Raw genomic sequence first — 24,941 nt, 5'->3', positions numbered from 1 at the left:
TAGAAGACTTTACCTGTTTCTTTAATCATCACTGTTTTGTGCATCCTCACTTTCACTTTGGGCTAAACATTTCATTTTGCTTAAGTATTTCCCAAGGAATTATTTATTTTTTACAAAATAATTTTTCCACTTTATTTATTTTAGAGAGAGAGTGTGTGAGTTGGGGAAAGGGGTACAGGGAGCAAGAGAGAGAATCCCAAGCAGGTTCCACACTCAGCACAGAGCCCGACACAGGGCTCAATTCCATTACCCTGGGATCATGACCTGAGCCAAAATCAAGAGTCAGTTGCTCAAACCAGCTGAGCCACCCAGATGCTTGAGGAATTATTTCTTTTATTGGAAAGTCTATGTGTAGTGAATATTCCTAATCTCTTTATGATGGAGAGTGTTTTTTATCTCAATTTACTCAGGTGTAAAATTCTAGTTTGACAATTATGTTCCCTTAGCGTTCTCTGTTATCATCTGATGTCTATATTCCTGAGAGAATTCCATGATCAGTTTACTTGCTAAAACTTCATCAGTACTATGTAGATTTTCTTCTGAATACTTTTCAAATATTCCCTTTCTCATGATATCCTACAACTTTTTCATGCCACATTAAGGTGTGGATTTTAGTTTTTTGCTTTGTTTTGCATGCACATGTGTGTGTAGCATTTTATGTGCTAAATTTGAATTCATGATTTTATTAAATCAGAAATATTCTTAGCTACTTTATTCTTTCAATATTGCTTTTCTAATATTCTATTTTCTATGTTTTAAGATATTATAGTGGCATTACTAAAGTTCATTAATCTGTCCTTTATATTTCTTTATAGATTTTAACAATTATTTCATATGTTTACTTTTTGTCTTTCTGTGTTATATTCTGAGTAATTGTTTTAAAATACCTTACAATTATAAATTCTCCCTTTAACTGTGTTCAACTTAGAATTAGATTTTATTTTTAATTTCCATGACTACTTTTTAGTCCAATTTTTAAAAAATCATAGATGCCTAATTACTTAAAAAACTTATTTTGCATTTTATGGATTGTATTCCTTTCTTTAGATTTTTGAGAACCTTTAACATATCTATTTTAAACATATTTTAAATTGTATTTTTCTTTTTATTTTACCAGGAGTATATTTCCCAGTATTTGATTTTGCTTACTGTCTATTCTATCATTAGATTTTCTTACTGCCTTTCAGCTTCACTTTGGGGGCTCATCTCGCATTGGAGTTTTCTCTCATGATTCTTGCCATGGAGTTGTTTTAGGTTACCTTTCTTAGGTTGTTGTCCATTGTCCAATCAGGTCTCTGGAATCAAACTGCTCTTGGTAAATTTTTATAGTTTAATTTTTTATTTCATCATTTTTTTTATAGCTGTGCAGTCATATTTGAGGTCCCCTGTCTAGTTCATCCTGCTCCATTTGTAGATGAGTTCTATTTAAGAGACTTCTTGCTACCTAGCCATATCCATTTTCTCCTTCTTCCTCACCAGAAGAACCCTGAAAAACTCCTAGCTGAAAAATTATTAAACCTGTATCTTAAATAAGCATGGATTTTGGAGTATAGTAAAAATAAAACCCATTTTGTCTTCCATAGTCTTCAAATCTACATATACATCAAAATACTAATAGACCTCACGACTCTCCTGCTCAGTTTAGGTAAATTAGTAATGTGATGGTCACTTTAAGTGATAAAATCATCATGTTGGCAATTTAAATGCTCAATTTTCTGTAATAATCAAAACCCTAAACTTAAAGTTGTATTTCTTCCATTCTCCTAGCAGGAGCCAGCCAGGAGGCTGGAGGGTTGCCAAAATTTGGGAGCAGGTTGAGTTGGCATTTTCCTTCTCCCTCAACTACTTTGGTTCATCTGGCACTGGAGTCTGGGAAGCAGATAAAAAGCATCCTTCCTTGGGCTGTGCTTCCAGTTCTCTGGGCCTACCAAGCTTTTAAAGAATCTGTGGATTTTTCAGAAAGCTATTTTGTCCCTTTACTTTCAGGTTCCCTCATCTTCTGGCAAAAACACTCTGGGGAAACATGTTTTGCTTTGTTTTGTTTTGTTTTGTCTTGTTTTGTTTTGTGTGTCAGAGTAACATTACTGAGTAGAATTCTGTCTCCAGGATTTGTGTACTTTTGACCTACTTCTAGGGAAGGCATACAGTTGTTTTCCAATGCCCCGGCTACTGTTTCACTGCCTGCCATTATAAGGCAATAGCCACCACCAAGTACCTCTAGGTACCTCGTGTGTATGACAAACACTAGTCCCATGACTCTTATGACTAAGGGAACTATATCAGTGCTCTCTGAGAGGTCTCTTTGAAGCCAATCTCACTGTGCTTTTCCTTGAGGAATAGGGTGGGACTCAGTATGGCCAAGAAAGCTTCATAAATCAACTCCCTCGAAAGTCCTCTCTAAACATTTTTAATAACCTCAGTGTTGCACAAGGTGTCCAAAAATCAGCCTCTTATAATTTGATATTCTTACTGATCTTTACCTCTTAATCCAAACTTCCACTGAAAAATCTGTCACAGTACATTTCTTAGGAAAATGAGATATATGTGGAAATTGTCATGTGAGATTCTGGTTAAGCTCCTTTTTCCTTTCTGCCGTTTTTCTTTTCTTTTCTTTTTTTTTTTTTTTTTTTTTTTTTTTTTTTTTTTTGAGTTGTCTAGGAAGGAGTTGTGATAGAGTACCAGGCCTAGGCTGCTAGGCTGCAAGGTCAAGAGAATCACAGATTTGCTTTTGGCATCCTTGAATAGGTGAAATGATGCCAGTAATCATTTATCTCTAGAATTTTTATAAGAAAAATAATTTTCCTTAGGTTTTAATTTCACTATAGCCAGGTATCTTTTACTAGAAGCTGAATGGGCTTTCTAACTGATACACATACAGAGAGGTTCAGAGAATTGCCAAGGTCCGTCTGCTGCCTCAGACACCTTTCTATGCTTTAATCTGTGGCCTGGGAGAAAATTGCTCAGGGTGCATCCTTATCTCTGTTTCCTTGTTGCCTTTCTTTTGGGTTTAGCCAATGGAGGACAGAAACTGGAGTCTGGATGGTAGAACGAGAGAAAATTTGAGTACGTTTTGTCTGTTTCCTTCAGCTTCTCTGCCAGGGCAGTGCAGCACCTTCCCCAACTACCCTTCCTCCTTCGGCACTGCCCCCACCACCCGCGCACACACCCACACCCCCCTCCTCCCCCACACACAGTTCCAGCTCTCACTGGGAACTGGTTATCCATGATCTACCCCTTGGCCCTCCAATTTTGGCTTTCTACTGCTGCCAGTCTCTTGGAGTCCCAACATCCCTTGTCATTACTTCAATCTTGCCTGTACCTTCATTAAAGTAAGTATTCTTCAAAGTTTTGTTATGTTAGCCATCTGGGATGAATTATCTTTCCTGGTGGGTCCCTGACTGACACTGCTATGTAAGTATTAAGTGTAGTCAAGGCAGAACTTGTAATTCCAAGCCTATTCTTCCTTTCCTTGCACCACACAGTATTTCATAAACTGGTTTTCAATGACTAAGATTTATATATTGTGATGTTTTACCATTAAAAAAAAACAAAGGAACTTGGCAAAATACTTGTCAATATGAATACATATGTGTTCACTAGGGTGATCTATCCTGGTAAGCAATATATTCTAAAAATAATATAACATACACCGTTTATCAACGTACACCTTTTTATGTATATAGCTTGTATTCCCTCAGCATCATAAAATGCATAACAGGAAAACATAATGCATTATAATTTACCTTATTACAGAGAAAATTCTTATAATATCGCTTTTAATTCCTACAGAGTGGAAAAGAATAATATATGTAAAGCCTTATTTCCCATATTGAAATCTGTTTTCACACTAAACGCATTCTCAGTCCGACACTCTAACAAGAAAATGGTGCTTTTTATTTTTTATCTACACAATGAAAAATGCAATTATTAGAAGATATTTATTCCAAAATTAGAATTCTCCATGTATATGTGCAGCAAGCATGCCCTTTTAGTTCTCAGCATTGTTAGATGGTGGGAACCCTAAAATGAAAAGATTGGCTGCGAAGTGATCTTATGTGTTTTATTCTGGATCCTGGAGCCGTAAATTCAAAAGGTATGCATTTCTCTTTGTTCAATACTAAAATGCGTGTTCTCTCGTTTTGTCTTTTTGTTTTTTGCTGCTCTTGTGGCATTTGCTACAATGCATTTGTGTGTTCAGTTATTGCCTCTACACATAGAGAATGAAAAGGCAAGTACGAGTTCTATCAACACTACCACTGTAATCTCTAGACAATTATTTTTCTATATTGTGTGTTAAATTTTCCGATTTTTGTATATGTGTCCCTCAAAATTCTTTATTTTTCAGTACATAGTAAACAGAAGGATAATATGGACCTATAGATGGATAGATCATATAAAGTCTAGCCACTGATCATGAATAGTCATAATTTAATCTTAAACTTGAAGACATAAACAGTTTCCATTACCTCCTTCTTCCTCCTCATGAAAAAAAGGAAAATAAACTAAGTCTATGAAGAAAACAAAGAGATGCCCTACATCTCAGAGGTATAGATGAACAGCAGATTAAGGCAATGGCAAACATAAACTAGGGCTTTCAGAGGGTAAGAAAAGTCCCACGGGGGTTTCAAAATTAAAATGCATTGAACTACTTAGATCTGTCAACATTTCACTAGTAAGAGGGATAGGTTCAAAAAGTTCTACCTCATTTGCTAGATTTTGCTTCTGTAAGGCAAAGATCAGCCACCTAGCAACAGCACAAAAGATTCTACTCTGACATAGTTAAACTCATGCTGGCTGAGCAGGAAGAAAAGCTATGTAGGATCAGGGCAGAGCTGGATGGCCCGCAGTTCCCGTGCCACTAGGGAGCCTGGTTTGGGAAATTGTGAAATCCGTTCTGAGGAATGACTTTTTCTCAGCATTCTTCCAGGCTCGGGTCTCTGAGCACCTCCACTGGGCTGTGCTTTACTCTCCCATTCAAGAGCACACATACACAGCATGCACAGCAAAGAAAGAAAAGATGCCATTTCCAATCAACTATCCCATGAAAATGTGGTCGTGCACATGCTAGGAAAACTGATCAAATGAAAACTGTGTGGATGAACAGGAACCATTTTCCTATACAGCTATTTTAGGGGCGGTTTTTCAAGTTCCTGCTCCTTATAATATAGACAGCTATCTCTTGTTCTCTCTTTTAAAGCAAGTCCTTTGGCATTAGATACTGCCCCAGAAATAACCCACCACTTTTCTTCCAGGAGGAAAGAAATATCTACTTAACAGTCAGGTCATACCAGAGACTTTGGAAAATATCTGGATCACAAATCCCTTGTCACCAATGACCAGTAAACGAAATCTGGGCCATGTCCGTCCTTGCAGAATGCCCTCCCTGGATGAGTCAACAGGTCATTCAAGAGGCACTTACATCAGATTGTCAAAGCAATGCAGTTTTCAGCTGTGAAAACGTATGCCTGGCATGAAAAATCCAAAAACAATTCAAGTGTACAAACACGTCACAATGCTTTCTTTCTGGGAAAGGGGCAGTGAGGGAAAATTAGGTATTACTGTGCTTTTCATTTTCATGACTCTTTTGGCATAGGTGACGAGAGAAGGATCCAGCGTTGGGAGTGAGACAGGGAGGGAGCCTTGGTGAGAGGGGTTATTTGCTTCATCTTCAATCACATTCCTAGTCTGTCTGGCTTGTTTGGCTCTGCACGAGGCAGAAAGTGTGTAATACTTTCTGACAACAGGGGAAAAAAACCAAGGGACAGGCCCATTTATCTTGGAGACACTGTGAAAAGCAGCCAGTTGGCTCTGCCTTTTACTGTAAGCGATGTTATTATTTTTTTAATACTGTAACTGTTTTTAAGGCCTTTTTAAAAAACTGCATTTTTAAGTTACAGAAGGAATATTGGTTAAAATAAAAATGGAGAAGCTAAAATATGAAATTGCTCTCTCTCCCAAAGCTAATCTCCTTCTGGAGAGGTCACTTACAACTGTTAATACTTTGATGTGCGCACTGCTAGACTCGGTTTTTTTTCATTTTCTACACTCACATTTACTCATCTTCTTCCCCCATAGAATTTTAAAGTGCATATTATTTTGGAATTTGCATTTTTCACCTAACAATGTAGATACTTTTCTATGTCAGGATTTTTATTTTCCATTAAAAAAAAATGGTTCTATCATATCCCATTACACTATTTTGAACACTGAAGTTTGTTTCAAAACACTACCATAAAATACCAATTTCAACACATTTACGTACATATTTCGTGTAAGTATGTCGGCAGGCTAGATTCCTAGGATGGAGGTTGCTGAGTTAAACGCTGTGAATATTAAAATCTTGAATGGGTATTTCCATTTGTCTTTCCTAAAAATTTCTTTACCTAAATGTTGTATATTTAGCTTCCTAAATATACAGATTATATTCACATAATCTATGTATAAAAGTGCCAGGGCTTCTACACTCTCATAAATAGTGGATATTATTAAACTTATTTTTTTTTGCCACTTTAGGTAAAACTAGGATTTTCAAGGGTTACCTTGTACTTACCTATTAATGAGGGTTGAATTTTTTTCAGGTATGTATTGACCATTTATATTCCTTCTTCTGTGAATAACCTTTGCCCAGCTATTACCTAATTTTTATTGTTTTGAGGGAACACTTTACATATAAGTAAATAATTAATACAATAATGAATCACTATCTATAGTATATACTTTATATATATTTTTGTGGCCTGTTATTGTGTTATTAATAAAATTTATGATCTTTCACCCTACTGCAGTTTTCATTCTGCTTAAGAATTATCCATGTGGTCAAATTTTCAAATCTCTTCATCTTTTCCTTTATGACTGCTAGTAAACTTAAAAATGACTTCCATACTTCAGGATTTAAAAAGAGTCCTTTATTCTGTATTTTCTCTAAAAATTTTTATAATTTTTTCCCTGTTCATCCCTTTATTAAGTCTGGGATTAATTCCTCACATGAAATATCAATAATAATTTCTATTTTAAATAAATGGCTAACCAGTCGTCCTAATATGAATTATTATTAGTCCAACCCACCCATTCTCATCTACCTGAAATGCTACCTATTTTATCCTAATTTCACATAGCTACATTAATCTATTTGCAGAAGCTTTATTCTGTTGCAATATCCTCTTTGTCTTTGTGTCCTGGCTCCTCAACATATATTACCCATGACTTTATAGCAAACTTTAATTATCAAGTACAATAAATACCAATTCTTAATTTTGTCTTTAAATATTATATTTGTGTTTTCAGGCGAACATTAACATCCACTGGTCTATTTGAAAAACAAGCAAAAACCTAAAACCCTGAGAATGTTCTTTGGTTGTCATTTGTACACTACTGAATATTGCTAATTCTAGAAAGTAAATTCACCCATATCTTTTTCCTATCTATGGAATCAGGTCTTTGGACATCCTTCATCTGAGCTTTTCTCTTTTCTTTATGTAGGTCTTCAACATTTACTGTTCAGTGTAGGCCTGTATATATTATAATAATTGCTGCTATTTCAGAATTGAGTTCTTTTCCAATTATCTTATTCAATCATCATCCCTACTGGTAAAAAGGAAATTTACCTAGTCTTGCATACTTTTCATATATCCATCTATCTTTCTGAACCTTTTTTTTAATATATCATTCTAAAAGTATTACGGTTAATCTACTTGAATCTCCTAGGCTGTGAGAATATGCAACAGTATTTGTGTTGCTTCTTTTTCAATACGTTTAACTCTTATTTCTTTGCGCTTGCTCTTTTGGCTAAAACCTCTTAAGCAAATAGAAGAATCCCAGTGCTAGCAGACTGTTCTTGTTCTTACTCCTGGCTTTAAGAGAAATGCTTTGAGTTTTTTAAATAGATATACACATTTAAATTTTTTGGAAGAGAGGGACTACACTTTTGACTTTTAAAATTTCTACTATGTCACTCAATCTACTCAATTTTAACATCGCCTCTTCTTGGGACAATTTTGGTAATTTATATTTAACCATGAAATTGTTTCTTCTGTGTGTTGGATTTGAAAAACATACACTCTCATGGCCTCTCAAGCTTATTGCACAAAAGACAGCTAAATGTCCTCCTCTTTAAACAGACTTTTTAAATTTTGCAATGATTTTCATTTCCAAAACATTCAAGTTTACTATGAATATTTGTTAGTCCTTAGCACTTGGGTACTGTGTGTGAAAAAATAACAACAGAGGCCATGATCTTAAATGTTTATGGCTTGTTCTGTTTTTGACCTCGTAAAGAACTACTGTTGGTTGCTATGGAGATGATTTTGATGATGTTAAATAAGAAATTAGCAAAAAGATTACTAATGCTTCCCACTTAGATACAACATTTTAAAAATATTCTTAAGTAAATAAAACAATTACAAATTGTATATTTCAGTAATATAGAAGCCCTTTTCAATTTATAGCTCCATTGTGGCAGAGAACGTTATTTCCTTAGTATATAGTCATTTTCCTTTTTCTCCATAGAAAAAGGTTAAGTAATTTATTCAAATTCATGGCATTAGTAAATGGTGGATGGAATTCATACCTAAACTCAGGTACATATGTTTTTAGATTCATATCTCTACATGGCATACAGGATATGAGTCATAAGCATGTGGGCTCAGGGAAAGTTCTAGAAAGGAGGTTTGGACATGATAGATGAATCTGGAATTTTTTCAGGTAGTCCAGGTGGGAAAGTGTAAAATGGGCAAAAAGGAACAATGTGAACATGCAGAGGAATAAAAGTGCACGGTGTATTAAAAAGCAGCAAACGGCCAAGTACAAATAAAGCTTAGTTCTAGATTTTTAAAATTTTTTTAATGTTTTATTTTATATTTGAGACAGAGAGAGAGAGAGCACGAGCGAGCGTATGAGTGAGTGGGGGAGGGACAGAGAGAGAGGGACAGAATCTGAAGCAGGCTCCAGGCTCTGAGCTATCAGCACACAGCCTGACGCAGGACTCAAACTCACAAACTGTGAGATCATGACCTGAGCTGAAGTTGGACGTTTAACTGACTGAGCCACCCAGGCACCCCTAGATTTTCTTTAAGCATTTGATTCATATCTCTACTCATAGAATCTTGCAATCATAGAATCAGGAGCCATCACATAAAATCTCCAAAGAGGAAACATGTCACAGGGGGTGATAACCTAGGAGTATAGACTTTGGCAAAAGACTTAGGTTTGAATCTGAACTCCTTCATTTTCTTGCTTTTTGTATCTGAGAAAATTACTTAATTTCACTTTTTAAATATTTTTTCCAAAAATTATAGTTTTGTTAGATATTTCCAAGTCTCATTTCCTTTACTGCTCACTTAGTACACGGTCATGTACCTTGTAGGTTTATGTGAAGGCCAAAGGCATGACAAACGCTTAAGAGGTTCTGACATATTATTGTCAACAATAACATCCCCTCCAGATTTTTAACATTTAAGTCAAATGAAAGAACTACAGCAGAGTTCCAGGAACAATTCTACATTTCTTCATTTTCCTTTATGCTGCCCCAGGCAATACCTTTCTTCAGCTGGCTTATAGAGCACTCCTTAACCACCCATATTCCAGTTAGACTCCATCATGTGGTTTACTCTGCTATACGTGGGCATTTAGGTTGTTTCCAATATTTTGAAATTATAAAAATGCTACAGTGAGTAATTCTGTGGACATACATTCTTGTAGTGTTGGAGCTGTACCAGTAATATAAATTCTAGAAATGATATTGCTAAGTCAAAAAGTATATGGATATGTAGTTTTTTTAGATATTGCCAAAATCATCTCCATAGAAATTATACCAATTTACACTTCTCCTGGCAAAATGCTTGTTTTTTCACATCCTTACCCACAGAATATGTTACTCGTCAGAGAGGTGAGAAAAAAGCGTGTTAGTACCATTTAAATGTGCCTCGCTGTTATGAGTTGAATTTTTTTCAAATGTTTGATCATCATTTTATGTATTTCAAAAATAATTGTCAAATTTTTAATATGAAGGTTGGTCTTTTCCCATGTCTTAAAATAGTTCTTTAAATATTAGGGATATTTGTCCTTTTCCTGAGATATCTGACATAAGTATTTTCTTTCAGATTGCCATTTGCCTTTTGATATTGCTTATGGTATTTTTTACAATGCAAAAAATTCTTTTTAGTCAAATTTTTTATGTAGTCAAATGTATCAATATTACCTTTGATTGCATTTAGGCTTGAGTCATTGAAAAAAATCATTTTCTTACATTCAGAATATAGAGAATTTAACCATGTATTTCTCTAGTATATATGTGGTTTCAGCCTGCATTCTGCTCCACCTGAAGATTATTTGTGTGTGTGTGTGTATGATGTGACGTATGGTTCTAATTTTACCTTTTCTAAATAGCTAACTTGTTGCCCTAACATTTCTTGCAAAAAAGTCCATCCTGTCCAATGATTTGAGATGCCACTGTTATTATTTATTAGCTTTTCATACGCACTTGAATATATTTCTAGATTTTCTACTCCGCTCCTCTAAATGCTTTCAAGTGCCTGTACCATACTGCTTTAACAAGAGGAGAGTTACTCCATTGCTTTCCTTTTCTTTTTTTTTTAAAGTTTATGCATTTATTTTGAACGAGAGAGAGAGACAGCATGCATGCAAGTAGGGAGGGGCAAAGAGTCTAGTGGGATAGGGTGGCTGCAGACAAGTTGTCTTCAAAGTCTATAAATTAACCCAAGCTTTAATATTTTTCTTCCTACCTTCACTAACTACCTTACTTTTTTTTCTTTGTTTTTCTTTCCTTGTAACATCTTTCTAATCCTTTAGAATTTATATTACGTAGCTCAGTTTATTTTCCAAACATATCGATATGTCAAAAAAATGTAATAATCAAGCCTCCTTAGGTGAGGGATAATTTCCCTCTTTTGGTTCATGGTTTGCTTCTTCAGCCCTCAAACATGCCGCATTATTGGTGTTCCTCAAGAAATGGAAAACCATGATTCATCTAGTAGTTTCTACTCTTGTGGATAATTATAAACTTCTAGCATCCCAAATGGTATTTTTAAAAGTCTCTTCTCCAGGATCATAGGTAAAAACTGAAGGTCTTTCTCAAGGCACCCAAGATCCAAAGAGAAAATCCAGAGGCTTTGGTGATAGGCCCCCTCTTTGTGACCATGACGTTCTTATATTCACAATATCCCAGATGAGAGGTGGGCTTGAGTTTTCTGGCCTTACGTCTCTGGGTGACAAAGATCTAGAATTCCCACATTTGGGAATGATAGGGGTTTGACATAAAGCCATCGTCTTTCCATGATGCCCTATATTCACTCTAAAACTTTGTATTCTAAAGCCATCCTCATTTAACCTTAAATCCAAAAAAGAACACCTGTGTGTGACAAATGACGTGGATATGACATTTAATTGGAAATGAATTTGATACTAAATGCAATTAGAAATAATTTACATTGTTATTTTGCATTTCAGTAAGATATGTTACACTTAAAGAATTGTGCAAGGATTAGTCAAAGGATGGATGTTATCTGTGAAAGCAAATACTTAATATTGGAACTAAACAAGCATTAATAGGATTCATGAGGTTTTTAAATGATGACACACCCTATATATTACACATTGTATACTACACAGAATTTTTAAAATTATATAATAGTTCTGATGGCTAGTATTCCTGTAGTATCTTTTGTATGTCAGGCATGGCACAGAGCATCTTACACATTTTAACCCCTTTAAATTTCACAACTACTCCAGGAGGCAGGTGCTATTATTTTCTCCAACTTGCCAAAGAAGAAGCCGAAACACAGATTAAGAAACTTGCCCAATACTACACAGCCAGGAAGTGAGAGATCTAGAGCCATATGTACCCACGTGCAACAACAGCAAAATATTTTATGAAGAGAAAAGAAAAACCCATAAACAAGGTGCAAAGTGAATGTGTAAAGTATAATTCACATTTCTGCAAGAAACAAATGCATGCTTATGTGTGCACATGTGTTTCTGAAAGGAAAACCATATTCAAGTGGATATAAACCATAATACTAATGAGTAGGATTTAAACATCGGGGATTCTGCCTTTTGCCTGATACACTACTGAACATCTTCCAAAATTTATTATAATATACACATAGTTACTTTTGCAGTTCACAATTTTAATGTTATTAGAGTTTGGATGGAGAAACTACCATATTACATATAATATGAAAAAAAACCCTTAAGTCATTTCTCACACCTATGTTGTAAAGAACACTAATTCCACACATTTGTTTGTGTGATGGTCATTAGTTATTTCACTATTTGAAAAGTATTATCTACTATCAAAAATACGATTTTAAAATATGTGATTGGTGGATTTCTTTCTACATTTTGCTGCATCGATTTCCTGCCTCTAGTCCCTTTGCCTCTTAATCCTCCCATTGAATCTTCTCCCCCACGTTAGAGTTTTCTCATGTGAGAGAAACACATTTCAGATGTCACCATCTGGATTTCAAGTTTTAAAGTTTATTTAAGTACAAGAGGATGTTGCCAAGAATGCAAAACTCTGCTTGCTCAGCTGAGACTAGCTACAGTCGAGAACTTTATTGTCTATCTGGGCTAGAGGAGACCAAAATGCAAACCTCCTTACTGTAAACAGTTGACACTAAATGACATTATCCACTCAGCTGACATTCAATAAACATTACTTATGGCATCATTCGCACTTTCTTTCAGAAGACATTTAGAAATTAGTACTATGTATCCTGTCCTTCCATCAACATGCAGCTTGTGACAAGTTAATTTCCATGGAAACTGATACAGGAGAAAGTATAATCTTGTGGAGATGTAAAACAAATTACATCATGAAATAGACAAAACACTTGCAGAAACCCACTAATAATTCAGTGTCAACAATGTTAAGGCAGTGTCTGAACTTACCTCCTCATAAAAAATTTTTGTTGTTTTAATTGGTAGAGATTTTTGCTTTTTTAAGGGATAAACAACTTTTCCTAAAATATGAGTGTTGACTCAGACGGATGTAAGTATTTAAACAACTATTAATCAGTCTTTTCCAGATACTGCAATGTGTTTTGTTATGACTTGAGTATCAACCTACAATCAGTTGTCTAATAAGCAGAGCAATATATCCATTGGTCTGCTAGATTAAAAAGTCATAAACACAAATATAATGGACTATGCATCATTTCCTTTGGAATTTATGAAACTGTTTTGCACAATTCCCTAAAGGGTGAGGGAAAAATCAAGCAATCTTTGATATGCAATATAAATAATTCCCCAAAGAAATCACGAGGACTGTTTTTGTTTATGTTTGCCTTAAGTATGCAAATATATTCCTTATCTGTACCTTAACTTTAGCTGCTCAAAAACATCCATTGCATAAACTAGAAAAAGATCTTATTTATGAATTAATTTTATCCTTTGTTGTTAGAAAAGAGAAATATGAAATGTAAAATAAAAGGGGAGTCAGGAAACACACACACGAAGTTCATCTGAAATAGGATGACACCCATATAAAAAATCTTTTTATAGCCTCGTATAAATATTAAAAACAAGAAATAATGGCTACTATTAAAACTATGTCCTATACAAAATGTTAAGATATAAAATCATGTTAAGTGATTGAATTTTTTTTCTAAAATATACTCATATCTCCCCTTCTCTTGTTCAGACAGACAAATGCATAAAATGCCATTATCCACTATGTTTACCTTAATAACTTCATGTTCATTATGATGTACTGTATCAGCTTCAAGAAAAAATAAGTAAGCCAATGGCAATAACTGGTAGGAGAAAAAGTAGATGATGTTCCTTACCGACACATAGGGCCATTCTTCTCCACTACACAATTGCCACCATTTCTGCAGTAACCCAATGGACATTCTAAAAGGAAGCGTCATAAAAACAAGTTAATTATAAATATTATTAGGAAGGAGGAGGACACATTACTGTTAGTTATTGCATTAAATCTAGTCATTGAGAGTATTTCTTCCCATTTGCCATAAGCACAAGAATTCTCCCAGACTACTTCCCTGTACCCCACAAATTTGTTCAGTGGCCCTTGCTGCCCTTGATGTGTTCATTCTCTTCACATGCCTGAGTGACCACAAGAGAAGACTTTTTTCTTCTCCCCTGGATTAAGGAAAATCTACTTATTTAGAACACGTCTGCATGACATACTTTAATTGTACTGAAATTTGTTCTTTAGTGGAACATTGATTGTCTTCCGTTCCACACAGTAGCCACCATCATGGCGGACACTGCCCCGGCCCTGCTCTTTGCTGCTTGTATCATTCCCTACTTCCAGGTTAGCATGAACATTTATTTTCAAAGGTAGTTTGCTTATAGACTAAAAAGAAGGTAGATATTGTCCCATAGTCATGACTCTGGAAGTGGTTAGTGCCTTTAGGTCTTCAGGGTTCTTTACAGTCTCTTTGTAACAAACCATTCTGATCCACAAAGACCTATCACTTTCTCTACTCACTTACCCCCCAGATCGCTCTCCTTGGCTTTTTTGACACCTTCTCTCTTGCAGGATACCATTTTTCCCTAGCTGGGCTATCCTAACTCTAATACTCGATGGAAGCCTCCACTTCCTTTAATTTGTAAGCCAACACACCGATTCTGAACACCTATTAATGTCTGGTACTAGGCTAGGCACTGGATATGTACCATTAAATAATCTAGGAAGTTTAGATAGTTGCTAAAGCTGCAGGCACCAGAGACAGACTGTCTGAGTAAGAATCTCGACTCAATTTACTTGCTGTGTAATATCAGCTAAGATTGTTAATTTCTCTATGCCTCTGGTTCCTCTCTGTCAAACAGGGTTAAAAAGAGTACCCATCTCATAGAGTTGCTGAGAATGTTTGGAAACAGCCAGCTCATAGTTTTTAGGCAATGTCGACCTAAAAAAAGATATAAGTGTGGTCTTTGCTCTCATTGGCCTTCCAGCTTCATGGAAAATGCAAAAAAGTGACTAGGGCATTAAAATACAGTAGTAAGGGTAATATAATTTGGGATGGATATAATAAGGTTTACGAAAATACCAAGGAGAGCACCTAAATCAAATTTGGGGAATAAAGAAAATCTTTCCAGAAGAGAATCAGGCATTCATCTGGGGAAGGTAGGTGGTGTGTGTGTGTGTGTGTGCGTGCGTGTAAAGATAAGCATAAAGACTCAGAGGCCCAAGAAGAGAGTGTGGTGTGTTTGAGGAACTGAAGGAAGTTCAGCCTGATTGGACTGATAATGTGAAGCAAGTATGAGAGAAGGTCACAGACACACAGGGGCCAGATCATACAGGCTCAGGGAGGAGTTTAAACTTTAACCTAGGAGGCCATAATTTTAAGACAGGAAGTGGATGTTTCACGCTTTAAAAAGACAATTCTGGATCCAGTATATACAGTTAACAGAAGGGCTAAAACTAAAATTTGGGAGCCCAGTTAAGAGTTTTTGTAATAGTCCTATAAAAAATTATAGCTGCCTGAATGAAAGGGGTGGGGTAGGGAGTTGAGAATTGTGGGGATTTGTGAGATATTGAAATGCTGAGATCGAAACATCCTGGTGATCATTTGGAGGAGTCAAGAATGATGTTCAAGTTTCTGGCTGGGCCACAGAATTGGGGGATTTGTGGGGAATGGAGAAATGTTTTTTTTAGGGGAATGGAGAATTTAAAGGGAAAGACACTTGTGTTTGAAGTGCCTAAGGGGTCATCAAAGTGGAAGTATTCCTTGGACAATACGATTTACAGGTATGAATTCCAGGTAAAACACAGCCTAGGGCATGGATTTGAGGCCTCGGATTTCTTCCTCTGCCTTTCAGGCTTGCCCCCTCCTCTCCCCAAATCACTTGGTATCATGTTTTTAGGTGTCATGGCGTTACAAAGATACAGTGTTTGTCTTTACAGGAGCATACAAACCTTAGCAGAGAGAGAAACCATTTACTTGGGCAGAGAAAGGCTGATGATTATGAACAGTAGTAGAAAAGTAATAAGAAGAAACAGAAATTTTATACAGGAAAATAATCCATTGGAGGAAAACTCTGAAGGTCAACTATAGAGAGTCAGATTGTGGAGCCAGTCATTGAACATTAGAAGGGGACGGATGGGGCAGGAGGAAAGAGGAAAAATCAGGAAGCAGAGAGGTTGCAGTGTGGGAACAGACTCACAATATGCCATATGTCTGGTGTCCTTTTTGTTTTTAAAAGTTTCCAGTGATTTGCTTTTCCAGGGGTACACAGTTGGCCCCTGAACAATGAGGGGGTTTGGAGCATTGACCCTCACACAGTTAAAAATCTACATATAACTGGGGCTCCTGGGTGGCTCAGTCAGTTAAGCGTCCGACTTCTGCTCAGGTCATGATCTCGTGGTTCATGAGTTATAGCCCCGTGTCAGGCTCGGTGATGACAGCCCAGGGCCTGTAGCCTGCTTCAGTTGCTCTGTCTTTCTCTCTCTGCCTCTCCCCTGCTCTCACTCTGTCTCTCTCCCTTTCTCTCTCTCAAAAATAAATAACCATTAAAAAATTTTAAAATCCATATATAACTACTGATTCCCCCCAAACTTAACTACTAATAGCCTACTGTGAACTGGAAGTCTTAACAGATAGGTAGGGAACACATATTTAGTATGTTAAATGTATCATATACTGCATTACTGCAATAAAGTAAGCTAGATAAAATGTTATCAGGAAAACCATAAGGAAGAGAAATTACATTTACAGGACTGTAAAAAATCTACGCATAAGTAGACCCACACAGTTCAACCCTGTGTTGCTCAAGAGTCAACTGTGTATCTCATCTTGCCTTCCCTTACTCTTCCCTATTTAACTAATTACAACAGGAGAGTGTGGTATTAAATATGGGAATACAGCTACATCCCTCAGGCTTCCGGGGCATGCTCTACTGAACAGAACAGATGTGAAATTTCCTTCATAAACAAGAAATTAGCTGGTTTGACTAAAAATAGCCCACTAGGATGATAAAGCATAAATATCTACAAACCTTTTAGATAAACCATTTTATGCTCATGTTTGGTCTTAAGTACAATTTTAGTCTTCCTCACATAAGGGCTTTGCTTTTTTTGAAGAAAAACCAGTAGAGTGTCTGAAACTGCAGAACATCAAAATACACACAGCTGCACATTTTTTTTCCTGGGGTCATTAATATTTACTTTGACTGCTGAGAGTAAAACAGAGGCTTGCTTTACATCAAAATAATTCTGTGGAAATTTACATATATAACCTCTTACACCAGATAATAGAACACAGTGGAAAAAACACATGCGTTGGCCAGAACAAGGAATAATGCTTGGTGTTTTGGAGGTCAGACAATTTGTAGATTACCTCTACAAGAAGTTCTTTCCAGTTTCTGCTTAAACCCAGGTTCTTTGTCCATAAGATGGAAAGGCACAGTACAATGTACTATCACTTTAATTTACTCAGAACAATTCAAAGTAGAGAACAGATAAAATGGAGGAAGGAGATACATATGAGTAGTTAGCAATGAAGAGATGTAATATTTCCAGTAGATAAGTAGAGTTTCAAATGGGAAGTAGGGATCTACGGGGTTGATATTAGAATCAGTATGGGTTCCCAGGCTCTTTAGCCACGTCAGTGTCTCACTGCCTTGTACCCTCTTGTATTGGTTATTATGACCATGTATCTGGAGGCCAATATGATTCAACTGACTGCATAGAAACAGCATTCTGTAAAGAATTCAAGTTCAATTCCACTCTGGTGTATCACTCTGGAAAAGCAGGAAAACATAGAAATTGGACACCTATCTTTGTGTGTGTGTGGGAGGGGGGGGTGTCTCTTTCAGTGTATATGGAACCCAGGAAGTGACAGCTATTGTATTGTGGATTGCTGAGAAGACTGATAGTCACATGAATCCTGGTTTTCCCTCATTGATACCTTGCTCAGTTAATGTGTTATGGAACTTTGGGCTAGGTACTTCAAGTATAAAGTTTTATGTATTTAAAGTGAGGATTGTATCACCTTGCCTTCCAGGGCTGCTGAGAGGCTAAAATGAAATGTATTTATAATATTTCTATACTATTGAATGGTATGCATAACACATTAAATAATCGTTCTCACCCAGTTCTCTATATTTGGAAGTTCTTTAAATTGCCCATGAAACCTCATTTTCATTACCATTGCTCTCTCCATCTTTTCCTCTTCTCCTTCTACCATCAGGAACACCATTACCACTCCATTTACTGAAGACCTGCTCTGTGTCAAGACTGTCCTAAGACTTGTACTGCCATTACCTCATTCAGTCCTCATAGCATTATGTGATATATCCCATATATACCCTTTTTTACATAAAAGTAAAATGGTAAATAATATAACTTGCTCAAGTGAACAGCAAGGGAACAGCTAATAGTGAACTGAATTCCAGTCCTCTAACTCCAAAGCCTGTTAGTCTAAACATTTCAAATGATCTGATGCTATTCAGTTCAGAATTTCTATAACCCCTTACTGTTCCCGATATTATGATCATAAACCTCTCTGAATCGTAAGGTATTTATGCACTGTCATGGATTAAATACACGCATACACAATAACTTGCATAGTTTCAGGAGCTGTACGGATCTAAGAGTCTTCCAGAAAACCAAATGTTTTGGTGCAGGAAACCAAATTCCCAGTGGGCAGAGACTGTTCTCTTTATCTTGAAATCCCAGCACAGGGACTGCAGGGAAGATTAACTATGGCTTAGAAATTTGGAATAGCTCCATAGTACTTTACATGAGAAGTTTTTATTTTGGTTTGGTGTATGCTCCAAGTACAAAAATGTTCTTGTTGAAAAAAAATAATTTTAACTGAGGGTACCCATTTAAAATAGAGCATATCAGAGGGGAGGTGGGGGGGGGTGGGTGAAACAAGTTGGGTGAAACAAGATGGGAATGAAAGAGTACACTTAACCATGATGAGCACTGAGTGATATATGGAATTGTTGAATCACCATATTGTACACCTGAAACTAATATAACACTGTATGTTGACTATACTGGAATTAAAATTAAAAAAAACTTGATAGAAAAAAATTTTAAAAAACCTTCTGAAACGGTTTTAGGCATTATTATCATTATGTTGTTGTTGTTGTTGTTGTTGTTGTTGTTGTTGTATTGCATTCATAATACCCAATCCTACAAGTTTATATTTTTAATGCCTTTTCCTAATTCTCCTTCAAATGGACAGTTATCATAGTTGTAGTATCACCTTAACATAACTTTCATTAACCTCTACTACTGCAGATGACTGGAAAGTGATTCCCTATTTAAATGAGGCCAGACACATCCTGCTCAATAATTTTCTGTTGCATAAGCAACCAAAACTTGAAAATAATATGCCTTTATAACATAACTTGGGGACACACAGGCCTTGTTGAAATCTACTTAACCTGAAACACCTACGCAGAGTCTGAGGTCAATGTTACTGTTAATGACTTAAACCTCAGGTGAGGGGAGACCAGATGCTCACCACCTGCTGCGTGACCAGAGATGTTATTGGACGCTGTCAGGATTGGTCTTATAAAGTCTGTGAAATGCTGACCATAAAGGGAAATAATGTTTGAAAAGAAAGAGGAAGGCGTCATGGGCATTTTAGCATGGATTAAGCTTAGACGCCTTCTTAAACACAGAAGTGTTGACTTCATCATGTTAGTGTGGCAAACTAAGAAGTACATGCAATATAAATAGAGAACAAAAAATATAATGTGGATTTTATTTCTGAAAAGTGTTTCATTAGTTCTTCATATTACTATAACCCAGTACCTGGGGCAGTATGACCCATACTTTGTAAATGAACTGTGTGAGTGAACTGGTGAATGACTAAAATAGATGGGGCAGCCAGAACGTGTTCTCTGTTATTACCTACAGGTTGTCGATCACTCAGGAAGGCTAGTCACTCTTCTGTTTTTCTGGCCACATTTTTAAAGGTGGAATAGGTAAAATCAGACAATAAACCATATCATGGTATGATATATTTGTTCTCCTAGAGGACTCCGCTGAACAAAATCCCATCTTTATGAAAATAAATTTGGATGCTGGACATCAGTGCTTTTTCTTAATAGTTTCAAAGAATGAAACTCATTAGTATCTTTCTTACTCTGAAAAGAAACTGAAAGCGTTTCCTTTTGGGCATCAATCTGATAGAAAAGCATGCCTGGTACAGAAATAATGGCAAAGAGCATTCATCTTTGCATATTTTATGGGACCAGATTTGCTTGCTTCTTGATTTCCTTTTGTAGTCATAAAATTCAGTGCTCTGTGAGTATTCATTTCAACAGTACAAAAAAATAAGATTTTTTTTGCACTGTGATTTGATTGTAATTACCATGTTTTTGTCACTTATAATAGTCTTCTCTCTTGAAAGATATGAAGAATATATTCTCACCTAGTTTCGATATTAAATATCTCCAATTTGTTTAGAAAATACGATTGAATATATCTTTTATTACCAATTTATATTACCTATTAGTTGTGAGAGATTTATATTGACCCTATCTATTATTTTGTGCCTCCTGCATGAAATAAAAATTCAATTACTAAGGAGAGATGTTAACAATGGACTACAATAAATTAGAGAATTTAAAAGCAGTATTGATAAAAGTATAATCACAAACATCCATTATCAACTCTTATAAATATTCCAGAGTCATGAGAGAAAAATGTTTAAAAGTCAGTCTAAAGCTTAATAAATTGGCTTTTTAATCATGACTAGATCATACAAAAGGATGGCTCTTAATGAAGTGGGAAAAATTACAATGAAAAAAATTAACATGTTAGATTGTGCTTCCTTCTTTCAGAAATCAAGCAATTCACATCAAAGGGACTATCAAATACCAATAACTTTAAGTTATATTTTTTAAAAAAATTTTTTTTTCAACGTTTATTTATTTTTGGGACAGAGAGAGACAGAGCATGAACGGGGGAGGGACAGAGAAAGAGGGAGACACAGAATTGGAAACAGGCTCCAGGCTCTGAGCCATCAGCCCAGAGCCCGACGCGGGGCTCGAACTCACGGACCGTGAGATCGTGACCTGGCTGAAGTCGGACGCTCAACCGACTGCGCCACCCAGGCGCCCCATTTTAAGTTATATTGAATTAAAATTAAGGGTGTGATTTTTCTTTACTTGGAGACATTGTTTATATAGAGTAAGCATGAGTCCATTATATTATACAAGTTTTTATACGTGTAGCCATGTTAATATCCTTCCTGCCCCCAACCAATACTAGGAATTCAGTTATCCCATGCTTGCAATTATTTAGAATTTCAGGTTTTAATATTTGCATCATCTACAAGGTTAAGTTAATGGCTTATATTGTAAAGAATATTTTACTGGAAATAGAATACCTGAGCAGCTGGACTCATCAAGCTGGAAATCCGTGCAGCTGGCAAAACCATCACAGCGCTCGTGCACTGGGATACAGCTGTTCAAGGAGGGACACCTCAACGCGCCATCAGAACAGCTCTTATTGGCTGCAAGAAGAAGAACAATAACCATTTTTTAAATGAATTTCTTCTAATGAAATAATAAGACAGTTTATTGCATCACCCTTCATCTTTCTAGTCCCCTGTTTAAATTATATATTACAGTTGTTTTTGCTTCTTCAAAAAGAAGTTTTTTGATAGAATTGTTTCCCAGCTGTGCATCCTGCAGTATCATACAGGTATGTATGTATACACTACACTGTGCACACTATGTAGTCTGAATTGTTTTTAGACTAAATTTTTACTCCAAGGCAGAGTTCTCTGTGCTTCTATTGCTCCCTTAATGTCCCTAACGTTATGTGCAACTGAAATGACAGCAACCATTACTTGTTTGAATGTTTATCAATTTCCAGATTGGACGTCATGGATAGTCACTGGGTACATGACGTAGGTCACTGTAGCTCAATGTAGTGTGACTATGTGCCTTTATAGCATGGTGCATTGGGCTAATTCCAGAGTCTCTTGTCAGCCTGACTTCGAGAGACAAGAACAGGTCTTGCTCTTCACATTTGGGTTGCTTCAGAAAGATGACTTCACTGATGGTGATCAAGAGGGCTGATCCTTCAATAGCAATCTAGTCCTGCCAAGTACTCAACCTCCCCTGGATGCTACTCTTAGTCCTGAAACTGTATTTCTGTCTTCCTCTCTCATTTACTCATTAGGACTACAATTTCCTAAAGCAGTCATAATGTTTAGGCTTTTTTTTTTTTTTTTTACAAGTTAGAGCTGAATCAGAGCCCTTCACTCCAGGCTGCCATCAGGCGTCTCTTGTCTCCTGTTTGCTCAAGAACCTGGCAACCAGCAGGCCTAGGTTTCAGTCCTGATCTCTGCTCTCTGGTTCTACTCCAGTTTTGTCCCATGCTGGTGTCTGTCATTGCCTCTGAGCCTTTTTATGCGCCAGCTGTTCTATCTAGCATTGCTCTGTGTTTGGAATAGAGGGAATGTTGAAGCATGAACCCATTGCACCATCTCACCAGGAGTTCTGGACAGATTTGAAAAGTACTAAATAATAATGATATTAACAAACTTAATCCAAGTCCAACAAGAATGGCTGTGCTTTTCTCGACTTATCTAGTAGTGTCATGCATAATACCTTATTTGAACATTTTAATCTAAACCTGCTGTGACAATTTCAAGAAAGGATTTACCTGGGAAGTCACTTCTACTGAAACAAAGACAATTAAATTTAAACTTCTCCAGCTAAATTGATAGCTTAGAACACTTGGGAATAAATATCCTCATGGACGGGTCTTGCAGATTTTGTCAGTATCATCACGATTTCTTTTCTTTCTTCAAGTATTTTTATGGGCTGGAATTGTTGAGTTATCATAGGTTACTGATACAGTTTGACAATTGTCTATCAAACTTAATTTTCAAGTTGGACATAAAATGATGCTTTTAAGAGTGTGTCTTTCTACTGACTAAAAATACCAGCTCTGAAAATTAAAGTGATGGGGTGCCTGGGTGGCTCAGTCAGTTAAGCGTCTGACTTCGGCTCACGTCATGATCTCACAGCTTATGAGTTCAAGGCCCGCATCGGGCTCTGTGCTGATAGCTCAGAGCCTGGAGCCTGCTTCAGATTCTGTGTCTCCCTCTTTCTCTGCCCCTCCCCCGCTCACACTCTGTCTCTCTTTCTCAAAAAATAAACATTAAAAAAAATTTTTTAAAAATGAATGAAAATTAAAATTAAAGTGATGCTTTTCATTGAGTCATCTTTCCTGAGGTACTAGAACATCAATTCCCACTAATAAATATTATTATTGAGCTGACGCTACATGTGAGACTATGCTTAGCCCTTTAACTGGAGAGTACAGGGGACACTTTTTAGAAAGAGTGATCAGGACATATACAGCAACGAAAGCAAATTGAAAATAGAAACCAGTTAATAGTTCAAAATAATAACAAGAGAAATGCCATAAGTCCAGGCTTCATTGCTAAAGCATTGGTACAGATAAGCATTATAAAAATAAGAGATTCCTTTAGTGCATGGAAGTATATAAGACTGAAAGAGTAAAGTCTTGAAATGTTTTAAATTTTCATGTGTCCAGTAAACACCCATTCAGCAGAGTGAGATTAAATCTATAAATGGGCATCAGTAAGTTTGGCATTGGAACAGTGAGCAAAGCGGTTTGCCTTTCACTGGGAAGTTTGTGTAAGGAGGCAGCACAGACAAACTTAGAAAACAAGGCTGAAACCAGATTGTAGAAATGGCTAAGATCCCAGAAGAGATGATCTTTAAGCTTTTTCAAGAGGTCAAATAATTTTAAGATATACATTGGCAAGATAGATGATATTGCAAACCAAGTGAACTACTATATCGAATAATCTAACTCTTATAAGAGGTATTTGTAAAAAAAAAAAATGAAAACGTATGTGTGTGTATGTGTATATATATATATATATATATATAAATATATATATATATATATATATTCATGCATTTATATGTGTGTTTGTGTATATACACACAATTTTATCACCATTATTTTGCGTTGCAAGGGGCTGAGCATTCATAAAAGATGGCAGTTTTAAGGTTTTAAATAATAGGTTGAGATTTGCATACAAAGCTGATAATACAGATCTAGTGTTGAAGCATTATTTTGAACACATCTACTTTTGAGAATACTAATCCATCCATATTCCTTCACCCAATTTCCAGGGTGACTGATAGTTTAGTTTTCAAGTTAGCTGTACAGTGAAGAGCCCTAAACTGTATGAGGTGTAAGTCCTCATAGGATTTGGCCCAAATAGGATTGAAATACATAAAAATACGTAAGCAAATAAATTGTTTCGATTTAGAAAAAGTTTTACTTTTTCCCTTTTATAGAAAGTTTTCAGTTAAGAGTTAAAAAATATTATGAAATTTAAAACTAAAATCGTAGTTTCTATGGCATTTAAAACACTATAACATTAAAGCTAATGGATATTTATCAACTTCCTTCTAAAAGCAGGTGGCAAATTATGAATGCAATCAATATTTATTGAAACCCACACAGCAATGGACATTGTTCTGAAAACAGAAAATAAATTAAATCATTACTTTCCTTCTCTCCTTCACGTACCACATAAACAAGGACAAAAAATAGCCTAAATAATCTATATATAAAATTTATAGGAAACCAGGATTTCAAAACGTTTCCCTGGACAATATCTACTTTCGCCACATTCAAACATAGTTAATGTCTATAAAAACACTTATTTCAATCTGTCATCATAGAGGTTGACACTCATTCATACAAAAATAAGCCAGGTAACACAGAGCATGCTGTGGCTTTTAGTTCTTTCACTCAAGTGTTAGAGATACATTAAACAGAAGCAATTCATGAATCGTTTACTGGAGTTAAATTTCCCTAAAACAAAATTCCTTTTATAGATTATAATTGCTGCTTACAAAATATATGCAAAAGTAAAGTACATGTGACTAGGGGTGTGTGTCCATTTACTATTAAGATGAAAACTCACGTATGC

General features: G+C 36.0%; 1 protein-coding gene across 1 annotated transcript in view; it reads right to left on the bottom strand.

Annotated features, from left to right (window-relative positions):
- The window catches only part of MALRD1 (MAM and LDL receptor class A domain containing 1), a 774,784-nt gene that overhangs the window by 119,042 nt on the left and 630,801 nt on the right, over positions 1–24,941 (bottom strand). Inside the window, exons 35-36 of the mRNA XM_042948257.1 lie at positions 21,336–21,461; positions 13,803–13,869 (exon numbers count right to left, since the gene is read on the bottom strand). Of these exons, the coding sequence (XP_042804191.1) occupies positions 13,803–13,869; positions 21,336–21,461 (193 nt within the window). The remainder of the gene's footprint in view (positions 1–13,802; positions 13,870–21,335; positions 21,462–24,941) is intronic.

Source organism: Panthera leo, chromosome B4 (assembly GCF_018350215.1).
Source record: "Panthera leo isolate Ple1 chromosome B4, P.leo_Ple1_pat1.1, whole genome shotgun sequence".
NCBI lineage: Eukaryota > Metazoa > Chordata > Mammalia > Carnivora > Felidae > Panthera > Panthera leo.
The sequence above is the reverse complement of the archived record's forward strand: the minus strand, read 5'-3'. Positions and strand labels throughout refer to the sequence as shown.